Source organism: Thunnus maccoyii, chromosome 17, assembly GCF_910596095.1.
Source record: "Thunnus maccoyii chromosome 17, fThuMac1.1, whole genome shotgun sequence".
Lineage (NCBI taxonomy): Eukaryota > Metazoa > Chordata > Actinopteri > Scombriformes > Scombridae > Thunnus > Thunnus maccoyii.
Window position 1 is genome coordinate 2,832,307 of NC_056549.1, and position 25,691 is coordinate 2,857,997.

Here is a 25,691-nt window from a genome sequence, read left to right on the forward strand (position 1 = left end):
GATACAGTACAACAAATGTTACTTAAACAATGGAAGGGCACCTCATTTAGAAATCATTTTTGATTTACCTGATTGTAATAACAAAATTTTGAAATTTGAACGCAGATCCTCTGGTTTATTTCTTCTTCTGTCCATTTCTGCTGCATACAACTACGATTGGAGGGATAAATAAAGTTGTAGTGAATTGAAGAAGCTTCTCCTCAACAGAAAAGCATCTGTGCCTTGCTCAAAGGCCACCAATCCAGAGAGCATCAAACATTCGGTGCTCATTCTTTCTCAAAATGTCTATACATACCAAAATGTCACTAAAGGAGTATTCCAAAAAAGTTATGATACACCTAAAATTAATGAAAATGGTGTTAAAAATGCTTTAAATATTGTTTTAAACTACTCTTATACTAATGTACCTGCCTTTAATCATGGAGTTTAATCTGGGAAAGGAAGTGGTAATGTACTGTACATAATTTATATAAACAAGGATAAATTACGGTTGATTTTTGTACTACAGCGTGTTTAAGTGAAAGAGTATACTGCCCTCTACTGTTCAGACTGGAGCAAGAAGGTCTCATCAGGGTGAGTGATCACACCTGCTGAGTTTCCTGGTTGATGGTTCATCAGTTATCAGATCTGCTGAGTTTCCTGGTTGATGGTTCATCAGTTATCAGATCTGCTGAGTTTCCTGGTTGATGGTTAATCAGTTATCAGATCTGCTGAGTTTCCTGGTTGATGGTTAATCAGTTATCAGATCTGCTGAGGTTCTTTCTTTTCTTTTTTTTTTTTGAAGTTTTGCTGCACTGCAGTCGTTGGTGAAGCAACATGTGGCTTCTGCTGCTCTTCGTCTGCGTGTCGACAGGTACAGACTGAAGCACTGAGACTGCACATGTTCTGCTAAATAAGGATGATTATTAGCTGGTTTCTTTTTTATCTAGTTGGTGGCGTCCCCATAAACGCAGCCCATGATGCTACTAGTGCTCCAGGTTGGTGCTCACTGGATTAGAAACTTTGCGACCACTTGCACTTTTTACATACAATATAAAGAATTTCTTCTATAGGTAATGTTACTATCACTTCAGTGCCTGATGTGCAACAGCCAACCATGAAAGACCATTTAGAAGGTAGATATATATTATTGTCTTGTGCTGATATTTTATAAATCATAAATATTTTCCATAAAAGTCAAAATAAAAGTGACAAAACTTGGTATAATTTGGGCATCTTTCTTTCTGCAGGCAGACTCCCCTTAAATGACACCAGGAATGTGACGAGTCCTGCCTCAGGTTGGTGCTCACTGGACTTTTTAAGACTTTTTTTGTTTGAAATAATATGATTAAATTGTCAGATTCCTGTAGGTGTTGTTATTTCAGTCATTGATCCGCTACAGCAAGCCAGTGCAGAAACCTTAGAAGGTAAACTTTTAAGTATATTATATATATGTGGAATTTTACACAAACTTCAGTGACCTTGTTGTTAAACTTACACTTAAACTGTCATAGAGCTTCATGAAGACTTGGTTGTCCAAGAGGGAGATATTTTGATACCGGTAAGATGAAGAACTTTAAAACTATTTTTTCCAGATGGCTGCATGAAAGATGTAGTGTCACCTGGGAATTGTAGGAAAAGTGAGTCTTAAACTAGCAGTCAGGTGTCCATATGAACAGTGACAGAGGTTTTCCTCGCTGTAATCATTCCTCCTGTTCATACTGGATATTAAAACATCCTTCAAATGTGCTTTCAATGGAAGTGATGGAGGCCAAAATCCACAGTGTGTCCACACAGTCATTTAAAAGTCTGTGTGAAGCTTCTATTCAGCTTCAGCAGTCTGAGTTAGTCATATCAAGTGGATATCTGACACATTTACAGTCTTTTTAGCATCAAATTCCCTCTTTGTGTTTCCTCGGACAGTGTTTCCCTGTTGAGCTGCAGGTGGAAGTATAGTAACAAAAAGAGGGACTTTGGCACTAAAAAGACTGTAACGTTGAAAGATATCTACTTGATTTGACTCATTTGGACAGTTGAAGCTTCATATTAGCTTCATTTTTGCACAGAAGGAGGACTGTGGATTTTGTCCTCCATCACTTCCATTGTAAGGTCATTATGAAGGGATCTTCTAATGGTCAGTATGAACAGGAGGAATGATTACAGCAAGAAAAACAGCTTTAATGTTCATTTGGGCTCCTGACTGTTGGTTTAAGACAAAAATATGAAAGCTCATCAACAGTTTAAATATATACTGTATAATTTAATGCTACCTGAATTTTGGCAGGAAACTTTTCAAATGTTACGACTAAAAATGGCATGAAGTGTTGAAACAGTTTTTGTTCAGCTGTTGGTAATAATCTTAAACACATGGCTGTGTTACAGGAGGACAGGAACGCTGTGGAGACCCTGTGGGCGGACGCCATCGTACCGTACACCATTAGTTATGAACTGGGTGGGTGGTTGTGGTTCTAAGCAGCTCTGATGTAAGACCACCAGAGCGAAAATGACAAAACGGCTTCTATGTTTCCACCCTTACAGCTGATCGAGAGTCAAACATCCTCGCCGCCTTCAAGATGATATCAGATTTCACATGTGTTCGCTTCCAAAAACGAACCACAGAGCTGAACTACCTGAAATTCCTGAACAGCAGAGGGTGAGATGCGTTTCTGTTTAAAGGTCACCACAACAAAGTACGAAGAAGCTTATCTTCTCTCTCTCTTTTCTCTCTCTGTGTGGTTTTGTGAGTTTTGTTCTCACTTTATTATTTGAATCACTGAGAGAACTGGTGTGTGTGAGCTGTGATTTAAAGGTCTGAAACCAGGTTGTTCCAATATCATAAAGAAACTTGTTGGTGGTTCTTACAGCACTGACAAACTACCTTTTTATTAAAATCAACAACTAAAGCAGGGTCCCTTTATTCCTCCCATAATAACCCATAAACTGAACTGGAAACAGTTTTCATAGGGACCATAAGTGTGAACAAAAATGTATTTTATTGCATCTTTATTGAATCCAGATTTGAAGATAACAGGTGTAAATGGGGACTATTTCTTCAGGGGAAAGTAGTTCCCACTGAAAACTGTTGACAGTCTTTATCTATGTAGAGTTTAGAGATGTTGCTGAGACGGATATCTCAAAACCTGAGCAAATAAAATCAAAAACTATTCTGCATGGCTATAAATTACTATTGTAAGTGAGAAAATATGTTTTTGTAATTTGGCTGAACAGATTCCTTTTAAGTTGCACAGGGATTCAACTGGTTTACAGGAAGTGCTTGTTTTGTTTCTGTAGCTGTGCGTCCTTCGTCGGCTGTCGAGGAGGAGCCCAGCCGCTGTATTACGGCCGGTCGTGTAGCGTTGGGAACCTCTGCCATGAGATCATCCACTCACTGGGGCTGCATCACGAACACACACGCAAGGACCGGGACCAGTACATCACTGTGCAGTGGACCAGTATCACACCAGGTGAACACACACACAGCTGACGCTCGTTTCCTGTTTGCAAAACACCAGCTGTGTCCAAATAGTTGACGTACAATATACATAAAGCTGCATTAATCTCTTTGTAGGCTATTTGAGTGCAAAAGAAAGAGGGTTGCAATTAAGGATTATTTTTATTAATTCATCTTATTTTCTTGATTAATCATTTTTGGTCCAGGGTGACCTCTTCAAGAGTCTAAAACCCAAACATATTGAATTTATTATCATAGAGGACAAATAAAACAGCAAAGGAATTCAGGACAGTGAATTGTTGGTACATTATTTTTCAGTTGACCAATCATTTTGAGCTAACGTCATGTAGTCCACAATCTCACTACTTTCAAAGTGCTGGACACCAGATGTCTCCTACTTCACCGTAAAAGTTTATTTTCAGTGTTTATGCTCTGGAGGCTTCAAGTTTCCACATCACACTTGTGTATAAATTGCACACTAGACCACAATTGGCTTCAAACTATTTGTGATCATCAGCAGATGAAAGTGAAAACAAACTGTGCGCATACATCATCCTGCACAGAGAGAAGAGAACGACATCCAGCTGAAGGGAACGAGAAGAAAAACACTTAGAGGAGAAACAGGAACTGAAGCATTAAGTTTCTGATTCTGTCAGATCATTATCATCACAGAGATACTTTTAGAAGTGTTAAAATGTAGATTAAAAGTTTAAACAAAAGGAAACAAAACATAATAAAGTGATTGAGCTTCATCTAGATAAAACAAACAAGTGATGAAACAAGATAAAAAGAAGGTTACCGGCCCACTCACCAGATTTCTTGCTAATAGTATGAAACATGTGGAAACAGCTGTCTTTTTAAAAAATGTTAGATGTGGTTATCTAAGACTGGGCAAATCATCAATGTATGTGTTGTTCAAGGGAATAAAAAGAACTTCAAGATGAAAGGCGGGAACACTCTGAACCTGCCGTATGACCTCAACTCCATAATGCACTATGGGCAGTAAGTCCTTGATTCTTTTATGTCTTTGTTTAGTTTAACAGCTCCGATGGCGCCAGTTAAAGATGCTCCAGGAGCTGATGTTAGCTAGTTTTCTACATTAAAACATATTGTTCTTTTGTTGCAGATATTTCTTTAGTAAAGATGGAAGTCCGACTCTGTTGCCCAAGCAGACAGGAGAGCAGATGGGTCAGAGGACTCACCTCAGCGTGCTGGATATACAGAGACTGAACAAACTCTACCACTGTGGTAACAAACTTTAAACTAGTCTGTATAAGTCTGTCTGAACAAACATAATCCACCAACGATACACATGTATATTTAAAACTCTGTAAATATGCAAAGAGTCCAGCAGAAAGTCAATTCAAACAAACAGAAAGTGAGCCAGTAATAATAAAACACATTTCTTCTTCCAGATGAACGGATGAAATCACTGTGAGCTCTGAAGACTGGAGCTTTGATGTTCTGTTAACCAGCATTCTTCAGTTTTAATAAAATTGTCAAAATCGGTTCTTGGTGTGTTTTTTTTTTTTTTTTTTTTTTTTTTTTTAGTCATGAGGGCGATGTCAGCCTTCTGAAATATCTCAACTTAACTATTTGATAGGATGAACTCTGCTGACTTTACCTCAGTGAAATATCCTCTCAGCTATTGGATGAATTTCCATGATATTTGGTTCACATATGTAACAACTGTATTGATTAGGGAGGCACGATATTATCGGCACGTCATCGGTTTCGGCCGATAAAAGCTCTAAAATGAAATATGTTTATTGATCATACTTAGTACAATCTATGCTTGCGTGCATAATAGTCTCCTCAGCCAGCTGGAAAAAAAATACGTGCATATATCGGCAATCAGCCACAATGAGTTGGAAATATCGGCATATCGGCAAAAAAAACAATATCGTGCATCCCTAGTATCGATCTCTCAACTTTCCGCTCAGTGCTGTCATCTGGTGAACTGTTATATCTAATACCTGCAAAACTAATGATAATCCCATCAGCCTTAGCTTTACTTTGTGTTTAATACTAATTATCAAATGTTAGCATGCTAACACGCTAACAGTAAATGTTGTGCCTGCTAAACATTAGTGGAAAGTGTTGAAACGGCTCCAGAAACACCGCAGAAAACAAACAACTAGAATTTTAAAAAACGCAGCGCATGTATTGCATCATTTTCTACTAATATAAAACAATTTGTTGTATGAAGTTAGTATGTAGTTTGGGACACAGCTTTAGTCTTCTTGAAGCACCTTTTTGCTGAAAGATCTTTGACACCCCATAATAATCTGCTGCCTGGTGGTGAGAAGATGAGCAAGAACAGTAATATGACTGATTATGGGCCAATTTGAAATCAGTATTAGTTAATTCAGGTTTTTGTTTAAGAACATGTCGACATGAACGTTTAAGACTGATGTTTCCCCCTTTTTAAAGGATTAATATCACTCTATGAACACACACAGGCTGGTTGCACTTGAAATACAACTTAATGATGTTAATCAAACACTATGTACCTTCATTAAGTTTCTCTTCATATCTGTCTGAACTGTGTGGGAGTTTGTCAAGTCTACAAGAAGCTGGATTTTCTGTTTGCTGTGAAAAAATAAACATTTTAACCAGATGCTCTTCAACCAAGACACACAAATATATGCTGACCTTTTTGTATTCTTTGGTATCTTATACATCATATATATACTTTTGCTGTGATGGTTGCATTGCACAACATTCCTCAGTGTATTAACTGACTACAATAGTTTATTTGTTCAGGGCAGAAAATGCCTCCCTACGGTAACAGCAGCCGTTCAACATCAGTACAGAACAATGGAAGTCTATTCATTCAACATGTTCTGTACAATAGAAGCTGACAGACTACCTGCAGCAGGTTCCTGTCTGGTTTAGACTGTAGGGGGAGCTAATGGGAGCGACTGCCCGACCACAGTACACACCAGTTGATAGGAAAGCCTCTTCCCACCTGCCCTTCATTTACCTGACAGGAAGAAAACAAGGCTGACTGTTAATGTGGGTTCAGCATTTAAAGGTAAGATTATTTACTTTTATCAGAGGGATTGGAAATTCTTGCACATGTATTAGTGTTTCACCCATAATCTTATCCTTTGTCAGGGTGCATCAGCAACACTACTAAAACCACACAAACATTCTCATTTCCAGGCAGGCTGACTCACCACACTTCACTGTGAAACAAGCTTCGCAGTATATTTACTGCAGTGCTGGTATTATTTGAGCATTGTATTGTCAATTTCTTGAGAAGGAATGCGTTTGTTTTATCACTGTTTATGCACATTTGTGTGTGAGTATTGATTCATTGTCATCAGTGTGAAATGCAGCCTCTTAAATGTCTGAAAAACAGTACGGTGACTAACTTACCTTGTTTAATTTGGTTAAGGGTCTGTTGTAAGCTGGCACACTGAAGCTTAAGTCTGAGACCTCTGATGAGTAAATAAAGTGTCGGGTTTGTTTGAGCGTCTCAGATTTAACTCACACAAGGTGCAAAGAGACCAGCTGGGAAATAAACTGTTTAACTGTATATTTATAAAAGTGGAATTCAGCTCAGCATCATTGCCTGAGTGCACGTCAGAGCACAAAACTGCAAAGAACATATTTAGCATTGTTTATTTTGTGTAAAAATGGGAAAAAAGGTTCTGACATCAATAATCCATATTTGTGCTCGATTGATCTTCTGCTTGTGTAGTTTATGATGCTGCATGGCTGCGTCGCTGGTGTTCAGACTGCATGACAGAGGTCCTGAGCTGGTGAGGGAGGTCCTCCTGGAGCGAGGATGGGAGGAATATGATGAAGGACAACGAGAGGAGGAAGACTGGAATCTCTACTGGCGAGGCTCAGCGTTTCGCAACTCTGAATATTACAACTTGTTGCCATGGCAGCGCCTCAACCACCATCCAAAAACTGTTGGTATCACGCGCAAGGTGATTTCTAAGGGCATGAAGTATTTACTTTGTCTGTTCAAGACACCGTTTCTGGTGTCGTTCTGTTGGAAAACATGAAAAGATACGACCAGAAAATCCATGTGGGCTTGTTAGTGGTTGGTTTAAGTGTTTAGTGCAGACACTGTGTGATAAAAAGCTGTTTTTTCTTTCTATTACACGCTCTGTTACGACTTTTAAAACTGAAACATCACTGATGAAGTAACGATAAGGAGAAGCATCTGTTTTCCAAGTAAAGTTTAGGATATTTCTCACTACATTCAACAATATAAAATGACTCAGATCCGGATCCCTTTGAAACAGTTTATGTTATTTTAGTAAGAATGTACTTTCATAACCTATAAACTGTGGGCTGTAAATATGTTATCAGTGCATTAACATTGTGTCTGTGCAGCACATTTATTTAAAGCTAAGATATAGACATTCCTGTTTATAAGTCATCAAAACTTTGCTTTAGACCTACTTACATGTTTTTAACATTTAATTCAGCATTTTTCTTCTTCACATTTTCATATCTGCTTCATTAAAGTACATCTGCAAAATATTACTTCCTTTCTGTAAAATGAAGAGATAAATGTTAAAGAGTAAGTAGGTCTAGAGCCACTAGTCTGCCTGTTTAACCCTCCTGTTGTCTTCCCGTCGACCGTGCAACTTTTGTCCTCCCGGGTCAATTTTGACTCGGGAGGACAAAAGTCTACAGATGCTATGAATTTTAATAAAACACCCAAAATTCAATGAAAGTAGTGATCATTACTTTTACTTGCAAAGTGTGTAGTATGGAACCATCCATGTGATTTTCAGGCAATTAGATGAAAGAAATCCATATTTCTGATATAAAAACATCTGAAATTGGGTCAAATTTGACCCGAGGACAACAGGAGGGTTAAGCAGCAAAACCAAAAATATCTCCAAACAGGAGTAAGTTCATTAAGTGAAAATTATCACTCTGAAAGTATAATCTGTAATTCTCTGAAAGGACTGCTTGGCACGCAACCTGAGGAGGATGAGAGCCACGTTTGGTTCGGCTCTCTATGACTTCAGTCCCACCGCCTTCATCCTCCCCAACGACTTCACCCGCTTCCTGGCTGAATACAACAACCTGCGTCTGACCGGAGAACTGTCGGTCTACTGGATCTGTAAACCCGTGGATCTCTCCAGAGGCAGAGGGATCTTCATCTTTGAGAATATGAAGGACTTGGTGTACGACAGCTCTGTGATCGTACAGAGGTACATCAGCAACCCTCTGCTGATCTCCGGCTACAAGTTTGACCTGAGGATCTACGTGTGTGTGAAGAGCTTTCATCCTCTGACTGTTTACATTCATCAGGAAGGCCTGGTGCGTTTCTCCACTGAAAAATACAACCTGTCGTCTTTGCAAAACCTGTACGCTCACCTCACCAACACCAGCATCAACAAGTTCGGTCCTTTCTATAAATCCGAGAAGGAGCGGGTGGGCCAAGGATGCAAGTGGACCATGAGCAAGTTCAGACATTTCCTCCACAGCCAAGGAATCAACGAGCTTCTCTTGTGGCAGAAGATCAACAACATCGTCACCCTGACCCTCCTCACCATCGCTCCCTCCGTCCCGTCCTGTCCCAACTGTGTGGAGCTGTTCGGCTTTGATATCCTGATCGATGTGATGTTTAAACCCTGGCTGCTGGAGGTCAACTACAGCCCTGCATTGACTCTGGACTGCCAAGCGGATATTACGGTGAAAAAGGGGCTAATCAGTGATCTGATTGATTTAATGAACTACACATCGATTGACGGTTTGAGAGAGAGAGCTTATCAGAGGCAAGGGTGCAAGCCGCTCTGTTTTCATGCTAACCAACCTACATACGTTTCGATACCTGTGCTCTCAAACTTTAAAGAACCCAACATTCAGAAGAAAAGAAGAGGCAGCCAGTCTCCACAAACTCAAACCCTCCCTCTGTTAAAAACTCTTCGCCAGCCTGACAAGACGAGCCAAAGGAAGTCCAGACATCATGCTTTTGTATCTGGCTGCCAAAGACACCTGCCCCTTGTTGACTTTAACAAGATATACGCTGCCAGGGGCAGAATAATTAACAGCAACACAGCCGCGGCTACCAAACCCCACACAGACAAGAACCTAAACCTGATACTCGGCCCACATTCAAGCACGAACATGTCAGCGGTGAACAGACAGACGTGTCCGGCTCTTGCACCGTGCCTGATGGGCAACAGGAGTCTTGACGTGTCTGAGCTTACAAACCATGACGACACCGAAACAGAAACCGAGACGCAGGCCTCAGCAGAGACAGACGTTTCCTCTTCGATACCTGATATCCCTCAGCGGGGGTTGCGGTTCAGGAGTTCTGCTGCGTCCTGCAAGCTCCCAAACATCCACAGGTAGATACTGCACTGCTGTTTGTAAAAGTAAAACATTGTCTTGGTAGAAAATTTGTAAACTGGCTGAAATTGATTTACCATCTCTTACTCTGTGGTGGGAAATATTTGTCAAGTTTTAACTTTAAGCCATGGATGAACAGTGAAGTTTAACAGTGATTATTAATCTTTTTTGCATCAGTAAAATCCAACAAAGGACACATGGGGTAACAAAATAAACATTCTAATAACTAACGAGCAAAATCCTCTTGTATTACACAATTTGTGCTCAAACCAGCCTCACAGTTCAAGAGTCTGTTTCAACAAGTCACCAAAATCACTGAATCATCAAAAATGAGTTTGTTGTCCAAAATTCCTCTTCGTTACCCAATTCAAGCAAAAAAAAGTCTCAGTAAACATGGTTTAGAAATGTTTAGACTGATTGAAGTTAGGTCATATTTAAAGATCCCCTCCAGACGTGTTTTAAGTTATATAAAAATATTTAAATTTTAATTTAAAAAAAGTCCAATAACCTCATTAAAATTTTGATTGTTTTTGTTTTTGTTGTTTGAAATTATCTTTCAAGATCAGACAGAACGTGTGTTAAAAGGATGAGCATTATAAGCTGCGGCTGTATTTTCAGACTGAAGAAAAAAAACTTTAAATTGGCTTATGTGCTGTTTTGAGCTGCTCTATTTAAGTATCTGTCTCTTTTTTTGTGTGTTTATGTATTTATAAAAAAAATGAATTTGTATATGCAAAAAATTCTAAAAAAAAATCCTTAAAATGACGTCTCTTTGCTACCTTGAGCAGATGAAAAACAGCCTTCCACTGTCAAACTCTGCATAAACATCATTCTGCATAGTGAAACTCAAACAGCGAACTGAGGTAACAAAAGGCAAAGCACATTTTTGAGTGCAGGAGGACTTAAAGTGATTGATTGGATGGATATTATGCTGCAGAATTATCTTTACTTGTCTACATGGAAGATCTTGACTTGGATTGTAGAGACATTGAGGTCAAATATGCAGGAGTGTATGAAGGTCATTATTATGACATCATCATCCTCGGTTTCTTGGTTTCTCTTGTTGTCATGGCAACTTGGCCAAAGACAAACTTTAGGACACTATGTCAAAAATGACTTTTTTACGGCTTGAAAACTCAAACTGAGAGCAGAAATAGTACAAATAAATTGTTACTGCTTCCAAAGGTCCGACATTCATATATCATAACAAACAACTGTTGTGATTGATTCGCAGTGGGAGACTCAGGCCAGTAAAAATCCCTTTGGATGGAAACACAGCATCGAACAGACAACATATTCCTCCAGTGAGAGTTGGAGGCTTCATACGGACTTTCCCGTTTAACACAGCGACGCTGAAGGCCTCACGACACACACTGGATGTGAAGATAATCATACAGGAGCTTCACAAGCTGACCGGTCAGCTGGCTGCAGGCCAATCAGTCAAGAAGAAGTCGAGGAGTGAAGAGGAGAAAACGAAGAAGGACACAGATGGAGAGGAAGGATTTGATTCACTGTTCTGGGGACCAAAAGATCCTCCATTGCTCAGTCAGTGCTTAAAACAGGTTTAGTTCCCTTTTTTTTCTGGATTTGGTGCTAAACAAACAACTTGTTCCTCCTAGATAGTTATATCTCTTCCAGAGAAACTGGCAACGTAGAAAACGTCACCAAAGCCTGTCTGTGCCAGCATGGTTTCTCTCCAGGTTCTCAGGCTTCCTCCCACAGTCTAAAAACATGCAGGTTTGGTTAACTGGTGACTCTAAATTGCCTGTAGATGTGAATGTGTGAATGGTTGTCTGTCTCTATACTATGTCATGCTCCCTCATGACCCGCTAGAAGATAAGCAGTAAGAAATGGATGGATGGATAGATGGAGTGATAGTCACTTTTTCCCAGTGAAGAGTAGATAAGGGCGGAAAACAAAAGTTCTTACAGTCACAGTGACATTTATCAATAACAATATATTTCAACCAAAACTTTTAATTTTTCAGTTGAGTTTGTGAGTACTGGCGCTGACTTTTCACTCTTGTACAATCTTAAAGAGAATAAATGACGTAAAGCTACATGCAACAGACAATTAGCAGAGACGTAAAAGTTTATCAGATAACTCGTTAAGATGAGTGACAAGTGTCGACCAAATGAAATATCAGAATGTGAGATAAACAATAATGAAACAAGGATTGAATTAGTTAATTTTCTTTAACATTTTATTGTTCCATGATCATTTACTTGATACATGAGAGTGAAATACAAAGAGATACACTTCATTTTCTACTACTGTTTAGATACAAACTGTATTTCACTGGTTGTGTACTTGACAATAAAGTTGAATCTAATCCAATCTAAAAGAATCTATAATCTATGATTGTTGGTTTACTGATCTTTGTTTGTACAATAAGAGTTTCCTCCCAACACTACATCTATACTCACTCTGTCTCACATGCACATATGAATGCACGTCGTCATTCAGGTTGTCAGACAGTGACTTCCTCCGTTTCCTTGACGCGTACTCTGCCTGATGCGTACTTGGTTTCCTGTCGTCCGTCGGGGTAGACGGTCTTGACCGTCCCGTCAGGAAACTCTCTCCTCTTATACTGGGAAGTGTGGATCTCTCTCTGACCGCTGGGAAAGTCTACAATCTTTTCACCTGACCTGGAAAAGATGATGATGATCCAGAGAGCAAAAGATGAAGAAAAAAAAAAGAAACACTCTACTAAGACTGTTACACACTTACACTGGACTCCTTTAGGCTTCGGTTGTACTCGGTATAATATTTGAGTGTGTTCAAAAATATCAAATTTAAAGCTTTAAGGCCTTGAATGCCACCAGGAATTGACAAAGATTTAAACTGTAGTTTGGCAAAAATAAATCTTTAACTCAACATCCAATAACTAGCTTTTTCTCTGGAGCTTTCAAGTCCTTCTTTCAATCTACTGGACTTAAAAGTTACAGTAGACTTTTACCTTGTATTTACAAGATCTGGACATTATAATTATGAGATTGTTTTCCTCTGATTGTAAGATGTTAAGTCTTTATTATAAGAAAACATCTCCACTTTTTTATTCTGTGAATGTGATGTGCTGCCATACTAGGGGTGTGCCCGAATACAAATACATTATTCGGCAAAGCACAAATAGTGGGTTTCATATGAATATTTTAAAAATGATTTGTTGGGGGTGTTCCCCAGATATAAAGCTGAGCTACTGACACAAGCAAAGTGCAACCAAGAGACTCTCCATAACCTGTTGTTCCCTTTCTCCTTTCCACAAAGTTAGGTTGTAAAAAATAGGCAAAAAATGAAAAGTGCAAAGCAAGAATTGCCTTTGAAGTTCCTCCCTACACATTTCACGGTGTGCTGTCTCTGTGCTATGGGTGTATAAATAGGTAGAGGTCTGTCTTAGTAAAGTTTTAGCTCAGTAGTCAGTGCAGTCGTCTATGATCTGGGAGACTCCAGTCCAAAAGCGGGTGTAGGGACTTCCTTTGTAAGGTAGTTTATTCATGACTTCTTATTATAACACTTGAATTTTCTAAAAATTAAAAGTGTCATAAAAACAAAAATAGGATTTTTAACCCTCTTTCCACTTTTATTTGAATACAAATACAGATACAAATACAAATACTGGGATCTCTGCACATCCCTATTCCATGTAAATGTCCTGTATAGTTTAGTTTCATATATAGGGTGAGCCGGGTAGACAGTAGTACTGGCTTACACTAACAATTCTTGTACTTCCAGCATGTTGTTAATGAACCCAAATGGACATAATCAACCTAGACTTTAATTTAGTTGTTTTTATAAACTATAAATAGAAACATTTACACATAATTTTCGGGGTATTTTCAACATTATAATTCCATTATGACTCTTTCCTGGTTAGCTCACAGTACTAATATTGTTTATTTATTACTGAGGACCCCTGTTAGCTGCCGCCTTAATGACAGCTAGTCTTACCAGGTTCCACTGGCTTTCTGACCCTGCAGACACCATGAGGCTAATCTCACTGTGTAAAGCGTCCTTGGGTCGCTATATAAATCTAAGATATTATTATTATTATTGTTCCTAAAATGAATTAGCAGTTGTAGTGACTTACGGTGAAAGGAGAACGATGGTGCCATCAGGGAAGATCGTCTTCTCGTTGCCGTCAGGCTCCAAATATTTGATGGTCTGGTCTGGAAATAAGATCTCTCTCTTCCCCTCAGGGTGTCGCTTCTCTGTTACAGAAGGAAACATGTTATGAAAGAAATACCAGACGTATCAGTCGTAGTCATATTGCAGGAAGTCTGTTTTCTTTTTCCATCTTGTGTTTGAGACATTAAACCACAATGACTGTTTCCTAATGAGAACCGCACAGTTCTCATTAATCAAGATAAGGAAGATGTTTGTTCTGTCGGCACATATCTCATCTAATCTTCACCAAACTTTGTAAAGACCATGTTTAAATGATCCTGGACTAAATTTATGAGTTCATTTCTGGGTATCGCTTGTCTGTAATTGGTTGCCAGACTTTTGAAGGTGTGGATGATGCCTTTGACAGGTCAACATTCACACACACTTTCTGCAGGAAATGCATTTCTAGTTCCAAAATGAGACCTGCACTGTAGATTTTTTTTTGATAATGAATATATTGCAAAGTCAATAAATACTACACTGATTGGTGGTAAAGATGAGGAATATTGGTCTGATCTAAAACTCTGACAATATGCGTCTCTCACCAATCTGCTTGTTGGGGAAGTGAAGGACCTCCAGACCACTTGGGTAAATGGTTTGTGTTGTCTCTGAAGCAGCGTAGTAATACACCTGTAACAGAGATCAATATTAACTTCACTGTTTGACAAATGATATAAAGACAACACAGTACAGCAAGCAACACTAAGCACCAACACAGCAAAGGATTTCATAGATTAGTACTGTATTTAAAGCCCTAAAATTAGGATTTTAAACACATAAAGGTAACGAAGAAAGCCACCCAGCTCACCGTTTTCCCATCCTCCAGAATATGTTTGATATCTCCATTTAAGAACGTGACTGTTTTTGTCTTCCGGTCTGCAGAAATCACTTTCCTCGTTCCGTTACCGAAAGTCATCAAGCTGCAGGTGTTTGATAGAAGTGGTTTCATCTGGACAGAAAAAGAAATCTGACAATATGTTCATCAGTTTGATTCAAATGGTGATTTAAGGTTTTATCATAGTGTAAATGATTTATAAAGTAAATCTAACACTACTTCTGGTCACTTCAGCAGGTAGCTCCCATCTTTTAGATCTTTCTGAATTATTTTGAGGAGAATTTTGTGGGTTTAAGAAGGATGTAACCCTCATCCTAACCATGACCCTAACCCTACCAGGATCCTTACCAGGGAGATTCTAAGTCAAATCCTATTGAAAAACCTGATAGGAAGAAGAAAATAATAAGACACCAATAAAATGATAGGGGTGAATTATGTTTAGTATCGTTGTCTGATAATCTGCTGTCTTGTCTTAATGTATGTATATCTCGACACGTCCACCACTGACAACTGTCTTGTCATGTTATTATGTCTTTTGTTGTGTTATATTGCACAAATTAAAAAAATACAAATAAAAGAATATGTTTATTGTGATTATTATTAGTTTATATTAAAGATTCATTAACTTATTAGTACAATGTTATCTTCAACCCTAAAAGAGTTCTATTCCTTGATTTCTACTTCTAGTTTTTGTGCTGCTTCTTCAGACAATTTTATCTTTTTATATGCATTTAATTATTAAACACGTGGGATTAACTCATCAGTTTTGGAGGGTAAAATCAAATTTGGGTGGTGCAGAGTGACAGCGCTGGCACAGGGAGCGTATCGACTTACACTTTATAAACATGTAATGAGGTCAGTCAGTGGTTTGACACCATCTTTTGTCCGTCCTCATCAATTATTGCTGGGGTGCTTAAAGACCACTTAACACTGTATTATATATCTGAATAATTTGATACCAACAAGATTTACGCAGCAGACACAAAGGTGAACCCTAGAATGTCTGAACAAGATATAACGCAACGTGATAGTGTGTACACTTAGCGCTGATTATTATATGTGCATCTATTTAAGTGCATTTCATGCTGTTTTAGTTATCAGAGGTTGTTGCTTACTGGTGCTGACGTCATGCATCAACAGACCAAATATCTTTTACCATTTATGTCACTTCAAAGTGTTGCTCTCATCCTCCAGCGGAGGGCAACATGGCTCCTTTATTGCAACAGTAGCAGCCAATGAACCAACAGCAGCTGAAGCAACATGAAAACATTTAAACTGGGAACAAACCATCATCATCACCACCTGTCATATGCTGTAATAAATTACTTGAAATAACTTTTATAAGTCGATCAGCGCTACTGTGACCCATCGTCTGCTCTAGTCTTTAAACATGACAGCTGACTGAGAATACATTGACTGTGTGGACACACACATGTGCACCAGCAGTCACTCTGCAGCTTGTTTCTATTCACTTTGACAATGTGTTTTCAATGAGTCTGTCAAATGTATGATGACTCCTCTTTACTTACTCTTAACTAAACTCAGCATGATTAAAGAGAAAGACACAGTTCCCCTCAGGTGAACTAGCCCCAACATCAGGATTTCATTTCAACTGTTCATGCAACATGTGTCATTGAGGCAGTAGAGTGATCAGTAGAATCAAAGGCAAAAAACAAGTGTCAGCCAAAAGTGACGGCGACACGAGTGTTTGAGATGTAAAGACCTTTAACACATGACTGATCTACAAATCATTTCTATTTGAAATACCTATCATATACAGTTTATCTGCAGATTATCTGCAGCTCACACTGAAGGCAGGAACAGGTGATTAAAAGCAGTAAAACAACAGAAAATAGCAATTTTAAATGGACTAATGTGCTACGGGATTCAATGTTCAGGGCACTGCTCACTGAGTGTTAAACCCTCTATGTTAATATGGTGTCAACATTGGTATCAAACAAGATTGTGTGAGGATAATGCATTGATTATACTTCTTCAAATCACAATAAGGCAGAGAAGAAGAAGAAAAAGAGGAAGACTATATATTATACCTCCGTCTGTCGCTCCTGGGTCTCAGTGTGTGTTTGTGCAGTACGTCTGTCGGCCACTAGAAAGCTCTGTGGCCTAACTGTGAGTTTCTCCTTCAGCTCGTGGTTTTCTCTGTTCAGCTCCTCCAGCTGGCGTCGAACTACGGACCAATCACTCTCTCTCTGCTTAAGCTGCTGCTGAAGGGCCTCCATCTGCTGCCTGAGGGCCTGCACACACACACACACACATGCGCACGCACACATGCACATACGTATGGAGCACACACACAGTCAGAACATGAACAGCACTGTTCAAAAACACATAGCTATGTATGTGACTCATGTGTTGACCTAAAGAAGTGGGAGTATGTTTGCAAATGTTTGCACAGATTTACGTGTTTAACAGCTCGGCGTCACACCTGATTACAAGATGACAGGAAGTAGTTAATTTAAGTCAAAACAAAACTAATGACTGTGGCGTCTTCTCCTAAACCATCCAGGTACTTGTAGAAGATTATACACCGTAAAAACTGAGATTATTCCTCTTGAAACTTTCTCAATGACTCTAATCAAGCATTATTTTATTTCTATACAAAAATACTGTTGTCAAAGCACTCTGTTGCTATGTTTAGTCTCTGCGGCTGTCAAATAAGAGCTGCTTTTCCCACGCGTGCTGACATAAATTTCAAGGCGATCCTAATTGTTTCCAGTATGACAAGCTGATGAATGACGACAGAAAAAAAAAACAGGCAGCGACTCGTTCAGACGTTGTTCCAAAAGACAGTGCAGAGTAATTAATAGGTGATGTGCTGCAAAACGTCTGCCAGGGAGGAAATCATCGGTTCAACAGAATTTGATTATTAATCATCCAAGCAAGATCGAAATTAGCCAGATAATTACTTGTAATTTCCCTGCAGCACTCTGCTTCATATTCTAAAAAACAACTAAACAATCTATCTTGATCCAACTGTGGTGCACGGTCAAGTTTAACATTCACTTAGTCTCTTAATCCTTCAACTGAGAGGCTGAAGTGGTACTTCAAAATACTGGCATCGTGTGTGTTTTTTTTGTGTGTGGTCCAATGCAGGTGTTTAATAAATGTTTCTGCATCCTTTCAGCAGCTGTCGGACCGTTTTGCGCTTACTTCCCACTTTTTTGGATACTTTAATGCAATACTTTCCTTAGTTTTCGCAATCTGCTGGAGGATTCACATCTTTATGATTCTCAGATTCATAACTTAAGTATAGAGTCACTTCATTGGATTAAAGTTATTATGGGAGACTGATTTGGGGGGAGGAAATATTGCGCGAGGATTAGGGAGAGATTCTGGGAAGCGAAGCATGATTTGATATAATGTAAAGTGTTATTTACTTTACCAAGGCCTTGTCTATCTAAGATTTACAAGGACGCCTCCGAGATCTGTGACAGATGTCTTCAGGCCCCTGCCAACCATTATTCATATGCTCTGGCTTTATCCATCCTTGTTTACTGTAACTTCTAGTCAATCATTAAGAAGTTGGAGATAATATGACTGTTTCTGCGAGGAAGGTTCAGTGCATTCGTCAAGGTCTGAGGTCATCAAGAATTCTAAGTTTTAAGATATTGCAACCTAATAAATTAATTGTGGAGGGGTAAGGTGTGACAATGTCAAACTGTGTGTGTGTGTGTGTTATTGTTCCGGGTCTAGCTGGTTTGGTGCACAGTTTTTTCATAAACACACATGTCTTTGTTCCTTGTTGAAACATCATAAAAGGCAGGTGTATTTGTCTTTGATATAAATGTTGTATAATCCCGCAAAACCCAATAAAAAAACGTTTAAAAAACAGAACTTGTTATCTGCTAAATGCAAATGACACGGACACACCGGTAGCACCGGTTCTGCAACATACACACCGTCGGAGGGGACGGGGTATTCATAGCAGGAAAGAGCTTCTCATAAAAACAGGGTAGTAAATTATTACCAAGGCATGTACGTGACACATATACATATTGGAATGACAAAGCAATTTCAATGGAAGCAGTTTGACCAGATATACATCTACGAGAAGTCATTAAATCCGCCAGAATATAACATGATGAGACAGGTGGTGTTGTGAAACGGGCCCATGATGTCATGTGAAACATTGACGGAGCTTGTTAAGCAATGCTGTGGCACAACAACTGCCAAATCAGCATTTCTGGATTAAAGGATTTGCGGGCGTTGATTCATCTTTTTCCTCAACATTTCCTGAACATTAAGAAAAAGAGTTAAAATAACAAAATCAACGATGAGTTTAATATTACCCAATAGTTGCAACACTGAGTGGACCTGGTCCTATTTCTTAAAATCAAGTTAATATCAAACCCCTGCACGTCATTATACTGGTAATACTGGTAATTTCTCCCAGCAAACACTGACCTGGACAGCTTTGGATTCCAGTTTGTTGAGACTGTGTTGATTTCTCGTCGTGGCTCGACAAAGGATGCAATCTCCTTCGTGTCGCCTTTCAAGCTCATCTCTCCGATCCACTCTGTGACTGCATAAAAACAGAGACATTCAGGACCAGCAGTGGTCTGCAACGTCACCCACAAAATCACAACTCTGTAATTTTAAGAACACTCTCAGTAATCGTTGTGAGCCTGCGCATTGTATATTGTCTAATTTCTTTTTATTAGTGTGTTTGTTACTTTCTTTGTGATTATATTTGACTGTTAACCTCTATAAAGAAAGGTCCAATAAATAACAGAAAATAGGAAATTATTTAGATAATTACACTTTCAGAACCTGAAATATTAAAAATTAAAAAGTTACAGGGTCTTTAAGGACTACAGCATTCATCACCTGTTATTGTGTCATTATATAGTTTAAGACCTGACCTAACTAACTGCCAAATCTGAGACCCAAACATAAGACTATAAGACTATAAGGGCTATATTTTTGCTTTGTTTCATCCAGAAACCTATTTAAGAGTTTTGCTTGAAAATAACGGCCGAAACTGAAACCTGACACTGTACCTGAACTGTCAGGTTTGACCCGGATAGCAAAATATTATTAGTAGCATGTGATTGCTTTACATGATCAGTTTCAATTGTAAAATTCTGCACCATAAATTACACCTCATGACTTGCATTTACCAGCAGTACCATCATTTGTTGAAAGTTTCTGTCACAGTAAAAATATGAATTTGGTAAAAAAAACAACAACATGACCTTTAAAAACGTGGTTCTGCGGTTTTCAGTTCAGACACCTGCTCACATGGTTTCGAGAAATGAATATAGATCATTTCCTTTTAGTTTCAACTTTTGATCCTGTTGTGGTAGATTTCTCGACAAAGTGTTAAAAACTGTTGTAATTTCTGCTGTATTTATGCAACAGTTGACAAACTTTGATGTCTCCTTTGCAAATATTGTGCTGACTTGTGGTTGTGATCTCACGGCAGTAGATGGAAATACTTGATAATCATTGAATACTGAAGTAAAGCTGAACACAAGAGTTGTGGCATTCAGTTGTTACAGATTTGGACAGATTTAGTGCGTGCATTCTGTCGGAGGACGGAAAAGAAGATAAACCAGAGAGGAAATTTAAACTGGCACTACGTTAAACTGATAATGTGACACAAATCTACTTCCTGCCCAATGTATACCTTGCAAAATGTTAATCAGTTGATCAGTGGTAGATGTACAAAAAAAATCTATTTTACTATCAGAATATCATCTTCTTTTTACTTGCATTAAGCTGATGAAGTAAAAAGACAGTTCTGTGGATTTTTACTCCTCCGCATCTGTCAACACGAAACTGGAGGTGTACATAAGCTTGTGCAGGCAAAACTATCAGAAAACCACAAGACTGTTTTACCTGTGAATTCCCCTCGACGTCAGTGCCAGTGTTGTTTCATACGTAACATCTGGTCTCCTGTGTGGTTTCAGTGAGCTTGTCCTCAACATTTTCTGACCACCTAGACATGGAAAAATACACCTGCGTAAATACAATGAACACATTCAATATATGAGGCTTTTGAGAGGCAGAATTATGGAGATTTTTATTATTTTGTCTCCTTTCTTCTTGTTTTTCCAGTTGCTTGATTTATTTATACTTATTTATATACAGACTGGTGACAAATTAAAGGAGAAACCAGTACAGGTCTGAATGCTTGACCCCTACAGTGAGGGGGTCTGGGGGCTCTGTTATGCTTTGGGGGGCATTTTGCTGGCATGGTTTGGGTCCACTTGTCCCCTTAGAGGGAAGGGTCACTGCTATGATGAAACATTTCTATCCTGATGGGAGTGGTCTCTTCCAGGATGACAATGCCCCAATGCACAGGACACGAGGGGTCACTGAATGGTTTGATGAGTATGAAGATGATGTGAATCATATGCTATGACCTTCACAGTCACCAGATCTCAACCCAACTGAACACCTATGGGAGATTTTGGACCGACGTGTTAGACAGCGCTCTCCACCACCATCATCACAACACTAAATGAGGGAATATCTTTTGGAAGATATTTTTGAATAAACTTTTTATAGCCGATTTAAGCCGAAACTCAGAACATAACCTGCGCCGGACCAGGTTAAGTATGCAACATAATTTACCATGGTGATCTAGCCAGGTTAAAAGAGAGCCACCTTCATGATATAGGGGGCAGTTGATCCTCTTCTTGCAATATTCTACAAACCAAACACATAACTGAGTATTTCCTGTTCACTTTAGTCCAGTTTATTATCAATCATAGCAGATTCACCTTAGACCGACCTGATCTGAGGCTATGTTTCATTGAAAACATCTAAAAATGTCGTTTAAAAAAAACAAACCTTTTTTCATTTTAAAAACGGTTATCATATTTACAACATTTTATGATCAGAAGACTTTGATTGTTTCGGTAGATTGGTGTTCATCCCTCCAGTAGAGTTCAGAGACTGTAGGATCAATAACAAGGTGTATTGATGCTGTTCTGGTGGTCCAACACCTTACTAAGACACTTTATGTTGGTTTTTCCTTTAGTTTGTCACCCGTCTCCTTGTTGGGGGATAGGGGAAGCAAAAAAAACAAAAAGAAAGAAAAGAAATATTTGTTTCATATATGTGAAACAAGTTTCCCAGACCCAAAATGACGTCTTCAAGTTTTTTGTCTTGTCAGACTAACAATGCAGGTTTCAATAATATCAAACAAGAGACAAGAAGGAATTTTGTATTTTGCATTAACAGTGTCTGTACGCACCTTAATGTGAACATTATTGAATTCATTTACTATGTATAATGGGAACATTGTTGTATTTATTGTTATGTATATTTTAGATTTTTTATTCTGTATTTTTTCATTCTGTATTTGTTGTGAACACTTTATCTCTCTATTAATCAATATTTAAAAATCGTTGTTTCACCCCTTATTACATCTAAACTGTTGTCACATTAATATACATTATACATGCACTGACATATGAAGCCAATATATTTGTTATCGGTGATTGGAAAGGAACGTCTTATCAAGTTTTGGGGTTTTTTTTACTAAAAACTGAGAACTAGAACAATTTTAAAATGCCTCTTGAATCACTTGAATCCAGACCATTAAATATGTTCAAATAAAAGTTGATATCGGCATTCAGATTACCAGGAGTTATATTATTTCTGCTGAGGGTGCAGGATTGTCGCTGAGGCCCTGGGTTCTGTCTCTGGACCTCCTCTTCATCCTCTGGTGGGTTTACATGGTAATCCTGGAGGCTGAGACGGCGAGGAGGACACTGAAAGGCTGGTTCATCTTCATCCTCACTGCTGCTACTACCACCGCTGCTTCTAGTGGAACGCGTGTGAACTGTGCTGCACTCTGGAGGTGTTGAAGCTTGACTTGTGTTGTTTGGCGTGGTGAGAAAAAATGCTGTTTTTGTTGTAGCTTGTTTTTGACCTTTGGCCTGACTTGAGCCCGTGTTGCTTCCTGGTCTTGACTCGCCGCTCCGGCAGAGATGAAAATGTGTTTTCGTTTCATCAGAGCCTGTGGATCCAGTTTCCACATTCAAGCCTGAGACTCCCTCTATGTGGTCGTTCACTGTCTTAAAACTAACAATAACTTCCTGATTTCTCAGGGCCCGAGGGGAGACTTTATCGTCCCTCTGAGGGGGGGAAATGTTGAAATGTTGCACTAAATTTGATTCGTACACAGAGTTTGGATGTTTGGGCGTCCAGACGTGTGAGTTGTTGTGCTGCATGGATTGTTCCCATCGATCCTCAGAGGTCACAGCCATTCTTCTAAGAGGTGCTGTGACAATTTTCTCCCCAGTTTCACTTGTGTTTTTCATTTCTTGGTGCCTGAAACTTTTTTCTCTAGAAGACTCGCTTGACCTGGATTTCTTTCCACACCTGTTGACGTGTAACTGACTAACTTTCTCTTCTCTTTCCATCTTCAAGGGAATATCAGAGATCCCTTTTATTTGGACGCGTGAGAACAGTGGAGTGTAATATTGGGGCTGTAGGGGAGTATTAAAGTTGGTCTGTTCTTGGCTGAGAACCTGGGAAAAATCCTCGTACTGAGCCTGGATCTGTGTTTGGGTCCGTCTCTGGGTATCTTGGGCTGTCTGAGGATTATATAAACCAGAGAAAAGGTCTTGCAAAGTCCCAAACTCTCTGCTATGCTCAGGCTGCAAGGTCAGGGACTGGAAGGTTTCAAGCTGTGTTCCCTCATCATTTAAGACCAGAGACGGAGCAGACGAGCGCCTCTGAATGCCAGAGGTTAACTTCCTGCTGGGCTCCTGCTGGCTGAGGGAAGCCCTCCTCTGCAGCTCCTGCTGGTCACTGGCCTTCAGTGTATTTCTGTCCATCCTGGAAATGCCTTCAATATTCTGCAAGAAGTGTCGTCTCTCTGTCAGGCTATTCACCCCACTGCTGGTCTGCATGAAGAGAGAATGAACAAAAATAATTTCAGGGTCAGACACATGACCTTGATTAAAAATGTGATTTTTCCAAGCATACTTCCAAGTCTAAAAAGAAAAGATTTCTGTTTGTGCTGCTCTGTGGTGGTACTGTTTCCCCTTGAACACAGATGTTCTGTAAGAAGTCGGAAAACCAGCTGCCAGCCACATAAAGAGATAAAAAAAAACAAATAATATTCACTTGGAGAAACCTCACAAGGTGTTGCACAATGGGAAACGTCCCCTTAATGAAATAATGCCTCTTTAATAATACTAACGAGGAAATGCCTCTTTAATGTGTATAAAAAATAAAGCCTGCAGGTGTTTAGGCTATCGTGGGACAACTTCTTGCACGATGGGCACTAAGAAACCAATGCAGGACACTTGATTTATGTTATGGTAACCTCACATCAGAAAGAAAAAGACCAGAAAGAAGACACAAAAGGGCCTGAACAGACCAGAGTTTCTGTCTGACAATCTTTTCAAATGAGGTCTGCAACCAGTTTCTCTCCTCTCTTAAACCCCAGAAAAAGGGCGTCGTCACACCCCGAATGGCCGAGAGGGGAATGCACTCAGCTGGGAGCCAGTCCCCACATTCTGCACACAGGTGATCTGCATAAACCCTCCAATCAAACCAGACACGCAACTATCCGAATGCGGAGCGGGGAGACAGGGAAATGAAAGCAAGTCCCACAGATGGTTGACTGCTACAGCTCAAACGGCATCTCTCTCATTTATTAGGCAAAGCAAGTTTATTTATAAAGCACATTTCAGCAACAAGGAAATAGATTCATCAGATTAAAAGGAAAGTGATGCAAATTATCTTGTGAAATAAAAAAAAAAATGTTGAGGTTTCCCTATCTGATGTGTATTGTTTTGTTTATTGTTATGTACCTAAAGGTTTTCTTGGTTACGTCTAATCTGCCAGTTGTCCTACATATATACTACTATACTACAGACAGGTGACAAATTAAAGGAGAAACCAGCACAGTGAGGGGGTCTGGGGGCTCTGTTATGCTTTGGGGGGCATGGTTTTGGTCCACTTGTCCCCTTAGAGGGAAGAGTCACTGCTAATCAATACACAGTTGCTCTGAGTGATGATGAAACATTTGCTATCCTGATGGGAGTGGTCTCATCCACGATGACAATGCCCCAAATTCACAGGACACAAGGGGTCACTGAATGGTTTGATGAGTATGAAAATGATGTGAATCATATCGTTACCTTCCTAAAATAATGACCGAAGTCATTTTTTGACAAAAATGTGCCTGAATCATCTCCTCATGATGCCCACATCCTCAGTTGAACAGATCATGCGATTCTAACCCTGCAGTATAACGGCCTATGTCAAGAGTGTGACTAAATCGTTATATTGCGTTGTTATTCAGACTTTTTAGTCAGCATTTCAGTCAGCAAAATAAGTCCATGAAGCTAGCATTTAGCAAAGAGTGGAAAGGCTCCAGAATCTGTGGCTGTCGCAAGTGATTACAATGCTTCCTGTTAACTCTTTTCTGCCTTTTAAACAATATTTCATCTACAGTTTTTTGTCTCATTTGTTCCACATTATATGATCTAATTAAGAAAGATTTGAATACCATATTGTAATCTAACAGCTAGAAATTATGAGTATAACTAAAAAAAAACATTACAAAGGATCCTCTTTACTTTTGTGTTTTTATTTAATGAAAATCTCACTTGTACCATAATATTAGTAATCATAACATCATTTGGCCCTAGGGGTGCATGCACACCATAATGATTTTTTTGTGTTTTCTGAGACACCTGAAAAAATGACTGAGGCCATTATGACGATATGTTATGATATGCTTCACAGTCACCAGATCTCAACACAACTGAACACCTACGCTCTCCACCACCACCACCATCATCACAACACCACATGAGGGAATATCTTTTGGTATCTTTTGGTAGAATGGTGTTCATCCCTCCAGTAGAGTTCACAGACTGTAGGATCAATAACAAGACAGCATTGAAGCTGTAAGACACTTTATGTTGGTTTTTC

The 25,691-nt window shown here is 39.2% G+C and overlaps 3 protein-coding genes and 1 long non-coding RNA gene across 13 annotated transcripts in view; 2 read left to right on the top strand and 2 right to left on the bottom strand.

Moving 5' to 3' along the window:
- The first annotated feature begins 605 nt into the window (after positions 1 to 605).
- LOC121881930 (hatching enzyme 1.2-like) lies at positions 606 to 4,937 on the top strand. 5 transcript variants are annotated; one of them, XM_042389778.1, is made up of 12 exons: positions 607 to 853; positions 930 to 977; positions 1,053 to 1,115; positions 1,230 to 1,277; positions 1,365 to 1,406; positions 1,494 to 1,540; positions 2,362 to 2,431; positions 2,518 to 2,632; positions 3,271 to 3,443; positions 4,351 to 4,432; positions 4,557 to 4,678; positions 4,846 to 4,937. In XM_042389778.1, the coding sequence occupies exons 1-12, from the start codon at positions 817 to 819 to the stop codon at positions 4,866 to 4,868; spliced, it is 870 nt and encodes a 289-aa protein (XP_042245712.1). In that variant the 5' UTR covers positions 607 to 816; the 3' UTR covers positions 4,869 to 4,937. The 5 variants fall into 5 exon arrangements, with proteins under 5 accessions (XP_042245714.1, XP_042245715.1, XP_042245712.1 ...); XM_042389777.1 differs by having other exon boundaries at positions 609 to 853; positions 1,350 to 1,406; XM_042389780.1 differs by lacking the exon at positions 1,053 to 1,115 and having other exon boundaries at positions 606 to 853.
- A 625-nt stretch (positions 4,938 to 5,562) lies between these two features.
- Positions 5,563 to 7,032, bottom strand: LOC121881969. Its single transcript, XR_006091974.1, has 4 exons — positions 6,815 to 7,032; positions 6,303 to 6,416; positions 5,944 to 6,022; positions 5,563 to 5,725 (listed from the first exon to the last, which is right to left on the bottom strand). It is a non-coding gene; the product is annotated as an uncharacterized LOC121881969 (long non-coding RNA).
- On the top strand, positions 6,365 to 12,200 carry ttll2 (tubulin tyrosine ligase-like family, member 2). Its single transcript, XM_042389720.1, has 4 exons — positions 6,365 to 6,467; positions 7,140 to 7,374; positions 8,369 to 9,762; positions 10,998 to 12,200. Exons 2-4 carry the CDS (start codon positions 7,153 to 7,155, stop codon positions 11,329 to 11,331), a joined length of 1,950 nt encoding a protein of 649 aa, XP_042245654.1. The 5' UTR covers positions 6,365 to 6,467; positions 7,140 to 7,152; the 3' UTR covers positions 11,332 to 12,200.
- A 24-nt stretch (positions 12,201 to 12,224) lies between these two features.
- si:ch211-140l13.3 overlaps positions 12,225 to 25,691 on the bottom strand; it is a 47,326-nt gene continuing 33,859 nt past the window's right edge. For 3 of the 6 annotated variants that reach the window (XM_042389716.1, XM_042389715.1, XM_042389717.1), the window contains 7 exons: positions 20,625 to 20,724; positions 19,188 to 19,305; positions 16,814 to 17,017; positions 14,736 to 14,894; positions 14,473 to 14,557; positions 13,851 to 13,971; positions 12,225 to 12,411 (listed from right to left, as the gene is read on the bottom strand). In XM_042389716.1, the coding sequence (XP_042245650.1) occupies positions 12,234 to 12,411; positions 13,851 to 13,971; positions 14,473 to 14,557; positions 14,736 to 14,894; positions 16,814 to 17,017; positions 19,188 to 19,305; positions 20,625 to 20,724 (965 nt within the window). In that variant the 3' untranslated portion in view covers positions 12,225 to 12,233. Of the gene's footprint in view, positions 12,412 to 13,850; positions 13,972 to 14,472; positions 14,558 to 14,735; positions 14,895 to 16,813; positions 17,018 to 19,187; positions 19,306 to 20,624; positions 20,725 to 22,377; positions 23,648 to 25,691 lie in introns of all 6 variants that reach the window. The other 3 variants (XM_042389714.1, XM_042389712.1, XM_042389713.1) reach the window with 2 other exon arrangements.

What these genes read in the sequence shown, in the direction of transcription:
- LOC121881930 (XM_042389777.1), top strand. Translation starts at nt 817, where the DNA reads ATGTGGCTTCTGCTGCTCTTCGTCTGCGTGTCGACAG. An exon ending in AGGGAGATATTTTGATACCG is followed by an intron (nt 1,541 to 2,361) that starts GTAAGATGAAGA and finishes GCTGTGTTACAG; the next exon opens with GAGGACAGGAACGCTGTGGA. An exon ending in TCCATAATGCACTATGGGCA is followed by an intron (nt 4,433 to 4,556) that starts GTAAGTCCTTGA and finishes CTTTTGTTGCAG; the next exon opens with ATATTTCTTTAGTAAAGATG.
- ttll2 (XM_042389720.1), top strand. Translation starts at nt 7,153, where the DNA reads ATGGCTGCGTCGCTGGTGTTCAGACTGCATGACAGAGGTCCTGAGCTG. An exon ending in CTGTTGGTATCACGCGCAAG is followed by an intron (nt 7,375 to 8,368) that starts GTGATTTCTAAG and finishes ATTCTCTGAAAG; the next exon opens with GACTGCTTGGCACGCAACCT. An exon ending in AAGCTCCCAAACATCCACAG is followed by an intron (nt 9,763 to 10,997) that starts GTAGATACTGCA and finishes ATTGATTCGCAG; the next exon opens with TGGGAGACTCAGGCCAGTAA.